The sequence below is a fragment of the Dioscorea cayenensis genome, unplaced genomic scaffold (genome assembly GCF_009730915.1).
Source record: "Dioscorea cayenensis subsp. rotundata cultivar TDr96_F1 unplaced genomic scaffold, TDr96_F1_v2_PseudoChromosome.rev07_lg8_w22 25.fasta BLBR01001813.1, whole genome shotgun sequence".
In the NCBI taxonomy this organism is placed as follows: Eukaryota; Viridiplantae; Streptophyta; class Magnoliopsida; order Dioscoreales; family Dioscoreaceae; genus Dioscorea; species Dioscorea cayenensis.
This window is the reverse complement of record NW_024088204.1, coordinates 22,917-31,081: the sequence shown is the minus strand read 5'-3', so window position 1 is coordinate 31,081 and position 8,165 is coordinate 22,917. Positions and strand designations below refer to the sequence as shown.

The following is an 8,165-nucleotide window of genomic DNA, read 5'->3' as shown; positions in this document are numbered from 1 at the left end:
CTCCATTTCAGGACAAATAAGCACCAGAAATAACAAAAGTCGATCAGACCACTTCCCTTCACTTTCTCGCTCAATTCTCCTGAAATGAACTCCCACTGGCAATATATAAACTTATTTTGTTAAAAATTTGTTTACTTTTCATAAAGTTTGTCAATGAGTGCTCGAAATAAAAGTAAAGAACTAGACATCTCATAATAGTTTTTTTTATAAAAGTGGATAAACCACTGATTTATTGAAAAAGAAAAAGGTACAACAAAGAAAAAAGATACAGAAGAACAGAGTGCCGGAATAAACAACAGAAGGTAGAAGCTCTCACCAGAGGTGAAGCACACACACAAAGGAAGGAAATAATAAACAAGAAGCAAACAAGAAAAAGAAGCTAGAGAGAAAAAAAGCAACTAGGTTGGCGAAGTCCACCGTCTAGTTTCATAAGCCTGCCTAAACTGTTTGGAGTGGTTAACTAATCCGAAGTTGTGTCTTGGATCATATTGCCAGAGTTAGCTGAAGTTCTTGTACTCATGAAATCTAAGGAGCTCTTTATCCTCTAAGAAGCTTCGTTTGGTAGGTGCTGCTGTGAATCTGTAATTGATAAAAACCAAGAGTAGCACATTAGCAATTTTAATAATAATAATCAAATTTTAATAATAATAGTTCTTTCAATTCCATATAAAAATTTTATTTTGTGATAATTAGGCTAAATTTTGATTTTTTTTTTAAAAAAAAATCATTTTTTACAAGTATGGATTTATTTTTAAATTAAGAGTAAAATGATAATTCTTTTTTTTTTTTTTTTCATTTCTTTGTCCAATCCCAATTCCATCTACATACATTTTTTAAAAGACTTTCAAAATTATTTGTCAAATACAAACAGCTTCACTGGATAATAAATTTTTAGTTTAAATTCTAGACTTAATTTCTATCTATAATGAAACCACAAAAATTATAGAGAAATTATTAACTAGAAAATATATAATCCATTCAAGAAATATCAATATTACATTAAATCAAATTAGAAGATGGAATGGTTTTTCTAACTCAACTACGCCAATGATTGTTCCCGTGGCACACCATTTTTGAAAATGCATTTGAAGATGATTATGAACTTAATTCATCGTAGAAGACTATTAAGTGTGGACAAAGATCTTTATGTTGACTCTTGACTATGAATGAGTTATTAATGGGTCCTTGAACATTAGCAGGCAAGTTTGACTCTTGGCTTCAATAGGTGGGGAATGATTTTACCCAGCCACCCACCTCAATCTCAATAGATAAGAAAATTCCATTGGATATAAATAGACAAAAGCTTGACCCTTGAGTTCCACAAGTCATCAATACTACTTGTATTATTGGATCCTTAGGTGTTAGTCATGGCATATTGTACTATTATAAATAGCGTTGTTGAGGCTGGCTAAATGGCTCACATATCCAGCTACTTAATTAGTTCATATTAAGATATGAAACACTTGCAATTATCTCTCTTGTGTTCATCATGGCTCAGAAGTAGTCTTACGTTGTTTTGGATGTTGTTGCTGGTTCATCATGTGTTACAACAACCAAATGGTTGTTTTGCTTGTGTAGAGCAAGAGAGGATTGCTCTTCTTGATATTGAATTAGCATTTACTGGTAATGAAAGCATTGCTGATCCATCCTCTTTCTTTAGCTTATGGAATAAGAGTATTGAATGTTGCAGTTGGTATGGAGTGTATTGCTCACCCACAACAAAGCATATCAGGGGCCTGGATCTTGCTGGCATCACATGGGAGAAGATGGAGTTTAATATCCACACTTTAAACATCTCCTTGCTCCTTCCTTTCCAGGAACTGCGAAGCCTTAATCTACGTGGCAACCACTTCAACAGCTGCATCCCCAGTGATTGTTTTGGCAGGATGGCAAAATCAGACATTAATCTCCGGTTCTTGGATCTCTCTTGGAATAATTTTGATTCTAAAGCACTGTCTTCCTTAGCTGCATTACGCTCTCTCAAGGCTCTCTCTTTGAAGCAATTTTGGCTAGAAAGTGAGTTATTTATAAATGGTATATGCATATGTTGTTGTAGTCTACATTGCACCTCACTGAGTATCATATTGATTCCAAAACTCTAATGACTTCTTTGGTTGTAATTTTAGGTTCTCTTCAATATACATATGACAAACAAGGTCAAATGAAAAGTGAACTCTTTATCAATAGTAAGTTTCTAATATATTGTTGTTGTTATTTCTTACTTTGCTTATTTGATTTGCTAATCTTATTGATCTCCATGATTTTGTAGCATTATCCAGTGCTTTGTCCAAATTAAGCAAGCTCAAATATTTGGATTTGTCTGAAAATTGGATGAATGGAAGCATTATTCCATATTTGGGTCATATATCATCTCTCAAAACTTTGGATCTTAGCGGGAACAAAATGGATGAAGGCCTTGATCTAAATGGTACGTATGCTATGCTTATATCTATTTTCAGCGATATTCTTTATTATTATTCTTTTACTCTTTTTTTATATGTGATAACAAACCATCTTTTTTCCGTTAAAAAAAATAAAAACATACTTTATAAAAGAGTTTTTTCTTGCCACCACCGGTTTGGATATGAAATTTTTTGTTGTCCCTTTTTTTTTTTATCAAAATACCCATATGTTACCCTTTCTTTTTTGACAATATTTTGCTAAAAAAAATATTGGAATACCTCCAATTAAAATAATCAACTAAAAATGGCAATACCTATGATAGGGTTGGTAATTAGAAAAGGGCTAACAAGTAAAATAAATAAATCAATCAAAGAAAAGAAAACATTATGAGTAAATAATGATTTTATGAAGTGAACACTATGACTTGATTTTTATTGATAAAAATAAACAGTGCAAATTATATAATATTTTCAAAATAATATGCAGTATGTAATAGTAATACACATATATTATTAATATATAAAAAATTATAATATATCATCATGATATTTCAGATTTCTTTTGAAAAATCCTACAATTAAAAAAAAAATAAAAAGAACTTGAGTTTGAATTTTTCACACACACACACACACACACACACACACAAACATAAGTTTTTAATATACTGATGTTGTAATTTTTCATTTTTATCCCTAAAAGTTTAAATTCTACTCATAAATTTTTTAATCATATATATATATTTTAATCCTTTACCACATATATAAAATATTAGTATGTTTCATATTTATTTATTTATTTATTTATGTTTCAGGATTGTGCAAGATAAAGAACCTTGAAGAATTAGACATCAGCTACAACAGTATGAATGCAAATATTCCATTGTGCATTAGAAATCTATCATCTCTAAACTATTTTGATGCCTCCTACAATCAATTTGAAATGAACTTGCCCTCATCTATTTTTGAAAACCTTACAAGGCTCGAGTTTCTTGACTTCTCAAACAATAATTTCGAGGGAGTGTTCTCACTTAGCTCATTTGCAAACAATACCGAGCTTAAATTTTTGGATCTTTCGAATAATCGTCGATTAGAGATCGAAACTGAAGATCTGATAAATCCTCTATTTCAACTGAAGGTTATTGACTTGGCAAATTGCATTGTGAACATGGTCTCTCATTCCTTCCCCACTTTGTTCTCCACTCAGTATATGGTACAATACATTGATCTTTCTAGTAATAACCTTGAGGGAAATATTCCATTGTGGCTATTTGTGAATAAGACCAATCTAATTAATCTTACTTTGAGAAATAACTCATTAGGTGGCTCACTTATATTACCATCCCAAAGTACAAAATTAGTGCGGCTTGATGTCTCCAATAATAAACTCACTGGAGAAGTACCTGTGAGCATTGGTCTTGTTTTTCCCAATTTAACATACCTGAACATGTCACACAATTTGTTGCAAGGTGTCATCCCTTCTTCAATTAAACATTTAAAACTATTGAAATATTTAGCCTTATCAAATAATAACATATCAGGGCAAATATCTGATTTTGTTGAAGAGTTGCAAGACCTTTATGTATTAGACTTGTCTGTGAACCAATTTCAGGGGCATTTGCTTCCAAATAACTGGAACCCTTTAGGCATTTCAGTTTTTGTTTTTGCTGTTAATAACAATCAATTGACTGGTGAAATACCAACTAATCTTTGCAATATGTCCTCTCTTTCTTTCTTAGATATCAGTGAAAACCATTTCTCTGGAAATCTACCAAGTTGTATAACCAATATGTTTCTTTCGGTCCTTAGCGTTGAAGGAAATAATTTGGAAGGAAATCTGCCAACTGAGCTTTGTTATATGAATGGTCTTGCATTGTTGGATCTGTCTAAAAATAATTTTTTTGGCCAAGTTCCTTCTTGCTTCAACCTGCTGACTCAGTTGGAATATTTGAATTTGAGAGGCAATAAACTCACAGGACCCTTTCCAAATGCTTTCTCAAACATGAGTCAACTAGCAACACTAGATTTGGGCAACAACCATTTTGTTGGTCATATTCCTAATTGGATAGGGACTAAGCTTCACCTTTTGAAAATCTTTTCTTTGAAAGGAAACCATTTTAATGGGCCAATTTCAGAGCAAATTTGTAATTTACGATTTCTCCGCATCCTTGACCTTTCTCACAATAATTTGTCAGGACATATCCCTTCATGTCTACATAATATAGGGCATGACCCGGGATTGGATTTCCAATTTTCCATAATGATTGATCTTCTAACTCCCCAAGTCTCAAAGGTCCCTCACCAAGAGTATATCACTTTTGAGGTAAAACCAGCAGATTCAACATTAACTATATCAGAGTATATTGAGTTCCATATGAAGAAAAGATCAGACAATTACAGAGGAGACATCTTACATTATTTATCAGGACTAGATTTGTCTTGCAACCAATTGATCGGCATGATCCCAGAGAACATAGGCCAAATGACTTGGCTTCGAGTTTTGAATTTTTCCAACAATCTACTGATTGGTCCAATTCCGGCTACATTGTCAAATCTAAGAAACATTGAGAGCTTAGACCTCTCGCACAACATGTTAGCTGGACGCATACCTCCCCAACTCGCAGAGCTTCATTTCTTAGCAGTCTTCTCCGTGGCATACAACAACCTTTCTGGTCCAACAGTAGGATTAGTTGCTCAGTTCAGCACATTTGATGAGACCAGCTATGAAGGGAACCTTTATCTCTGTGGCCCTCCGTTGGTGAAGAATTGCACCTCAATAGTACCGTCTCCAAAACATCAAGTTACAAATGATATTCACCCAGATAAAAAAGCAGCAAAGGATCGTCTTATATTATTTGCATCAATTGCACTTGGTTTCATCATTGGTTTTTGGGGATGGATGGCTCTGCTATTCCTCAATAGAAATTTGAGGTATTCCTACTTTCTTGCAATCGATGGATACATGGAAGAAGCTTTCGACATGGCTGGTAACCTCCTGTCAAAAATGAAGTCATGTTTGTAGACATTGCATGGCTCTTCTTTTATTTACTTCAAAGTTCTCTTAGATCATGCATATGTGCTGTTGTACTAGCAAGCCAAATGCAGAAGCAAGCTTGAGATATGGTATTTAAAAAGTTATCTTAGACATGTGTTCTATCAACTAGGTTCGAGAAATAAAGAATACTGTTGTCTTGAATTTATTGTCTTCTTTATTTTCTTAACATTTTTGGATTTTTTTTTTCTGATTAGATTAAATTCTACAATAGTTTTGTAGATGATAGAGGAAATCTCAACTATTAAATTATTTTAGAGTTGTGCGAGCTATTATAATGATGGAAACCTTAATTATTAAATTCTCGTTGTCATGCAAAGAATTGTAGATTTCGCCAAATTATAATTAAGTTAATGAATAACTCTAGTCTCGATATGGTTCTTTTGATAAGCAAGTAGAGGTGCTTTTTTTTTTTACAGATGATTTCACAGGTTGCTACTTAGAATGTTCCTGAAAACAGGTTGGATGTTTCTTCTCTCTTCAATTGGAAAAATGTCATAACTTTTTCTGATCCTATAATTGACCTTTTTGTATGTGTTCCCAAGCAATATTTGTGCTATTTGTCATCTAATGTTCCTCTTTTGGTTTCTCCTCTGGATTATTATATACGTCTTTATTTGGGCAACCAAAAAGTTTCGACTTTCTATATATCATCAATCCAAGCATGCTGACAAACATTCTGAATACATGTATGCATGCCTGTATTTTGTACTCAAAAACAGATCAGGTTTCAGATCCAAGCCAAGTTCTCTTTAAATTCTCTTATTTTTCATGACATTAGCTTCAAAAATGAATAATCAAATGGAACTTCTAACAAACACCATTCAAATAAAATGAATTCATTGGTCATTATCACAATACAAGTTAAATACACTGAAGGTCCAACACCTTAATTACAAGCATGTAACTTTTAAATAGAGTTCCAAATGAGTACAAACAAAGGATTTTAGTACAACCAAGAGAGATCTTGCTTATAAGACACAACCCTTGCAGTTCCTAGAACACCATGCTCAGAAATCTGCGGACAGTCCTCTACGATCAATGTTTCTAGTTTTCCTGAGCCCACAAGTGGCTTCAGACCATCGTCGGTCACACCCAAACATTTGCTTAGCTTGAGTGTGTTCAAGTAAGGGAAGCTCATCACCAACATGATCCCCTCATCAGTAATCTCTTGGCATTTGACAAGCTCCAAGTGTTCCAGAAAATGAGCAGTGCAAAGAGCTGCCAAACCCACATCATTGAAGAAGCAACAACTGTTAAGCACTAGCACTCGAATTGGACAGCTTTCGATCAATGCAAGGATGCCATTCTGAGTGAAACAAGAGATGGATGGGAATTCTCCGTCAGAAAAACATAACTCCACTTCTTCAAGCATGCTGCATCCCTGAGCCAATGCCCTCAGACTATCATCAGTCATTTGCAACGGACTATTTACTAAAACCGGAGCCAAGAACTGTGAAGGAAGATGGAGTGATAAGCATTTCAGGTTTTTTGAGCACTGGCTCAATGCGGCCATATCAGCATCTTTGACACCGATACACATGTCCAAGTGCAGCTTCTCCAAAGACCTGCATTTCCCGAGCACAAATGAAAGCCCTCTACCTGAAGCTATAATACAATTCATCAAACTAAGTTCCTTCAACTCATCGCAGGAAACGTCCTGTCTCAGCCACCTATCAACAGAAATGTTATTGCAAATCTTCGGATACCGATAATAGGCATCCACCTCAAACTCCAAATGCTTAAGTTTTCTCCATCCAGGACCTAATTTTGTGAGGTCGTCCTCACCGATAGCCCTACAGTTCTTGATGACAAGGTCCTCCAGAGTTCCAAGCCTGCCAAGATATTCAAGCCACTCCACACTGCTCACTTTCATACATCGAATCAAATGGAGAGTGTTCAGCTTCTTACAGCCAACAACAAGAGACAAAATACCATTCGAACTGATAGCCGGAGCGAAATTTAACTTGAAAGAAGCAAGGTTCTTGCAAGACACCAAATAACCAAGACCAGTGTCATTGATGAATGAACAAAAGCTTAAGGTTAGTTCAGAGAGTGAATGGCAATGAGAGGAGATGACAAGGAGGCCTTGGTTATCCAGTTGCTTCCCCAAATTGGACATCCAACCAGAGTATATGATTTCTATCTTCTTCAAGTTTGGAAACCGAATGCATAGTGAAGTCAATGCTTCAGTAGCTGGATGTAATCCACAACCAACTCTCAAGAAATTCCTTTGTTCTCTTTCTATAAAGTGTATGTATTTGCTAACAAGAGAGAGTGAGTTTCTGTCACTAGTTTTACCAATTCTCCTAAAAATTTCCATTAGCAATGATTCAGGAAGTCTTTCCATTGCAATTAAAATCTCCTAAAAATAGGAACATATAAATACAATTACAAATCCCATTCAAAATTTCAGTATCAGAATCCTTCATTAATCTTATTCTGCATGATCAGAATACTGAAAGAATCCAACAATCTAACATGCAACAGAAAGAATGATTCATAAAATACGAAAAAAGAAGAAGAAGAAGTTTTGCAGCTTTGATCTGACCTGGATTGAATGGATTTGCAGCAATGGGAAGTTGTCTTCAAGATAAGTCTGAATGAAGATGGAGAAGATATGAAAAGAGGCATTCGTTTTTGGTAGGTAAAGAAGAGCAATCAATGAGTTTAAAATATTATTCATTGCTTTTTTTTTTTGTAAATTATATAAT

The 8,165-nt window shown here is 34.3% G+C and overlaps 2 protein-coding genes across 4 annotated transcripts; one reads left to right on the top strand and one right to left on the bottom strand.

The window, feature by feature from the left end:
- The first annotated feature begins 1,439 nt into the window (after positions 1-1,439).
- LOC120257036 (receptor-like protein 8) lies at positions 1,440-5,572 on the top strand. 2 transcript variants are annotated; one of them, XM_039264680.1, is made up of 5 exons: positions 1,440-1,623; positions 1,691-2,016; positions 2,127-2,186; positions 2,270-2,428; positions 3,215-5,572. In XM_039264680.1, exons 2-5 carry the CDS (start codon positions 1,767-1,769, stop codon positions 5,419-5,421), a joined length of 2,676 nt encoding a protein of 891 aa, XP_039120614.1. In that variant the 5' UTR covers positions 1,440-1,623; positions 1,691-1,766; the 3' UTR covers positions 5,422-5,572. The 2 variants fall into 2 exon arrangements, with proteins under 2 accessions (XP_039120614.1, XP_039120613.1); XM_039264679.1 differs by having other exon boundaries at positions 1,440-2,016.
- Positions 5,573-6,259: 687 nt separating this feature from the next.
- On the bottom strand, positions 6,260-8,103 carry LOC120257035 (F-box/LRR-repeat protein 14-like). Of its 2 annotated transcripts, none has more exons than XM_039264677.1 (2): positions 8,003-8,103; positions 6,260-7,760 (listed from the first exon to the last, which is right to left on the bottom strand). In XM_039264677.1, the coding sequence occupies exons 1-2, from the start codon at positions 8,083-8,085 to the stop codon at positions 6,398-6,400; spliced, it is 1,446 nt and encodes a 481-aa protein (XP_039120611.1). In that variant the 5' UTR covers positions 8,086-8,103; the 3' UTR covers positions 6,260-6,397. The 2 variants fall into 2 exon arrangements, with proteins under 2 accessions (XP_039120611.1, XP_039120612.1); XM_039264678.1 differs by having other exon boundaries at positions 6,260-7,816; positions 8,003-8,085.
- Positions 8,104-8,165: the final 62 nt, after the last annotated feature.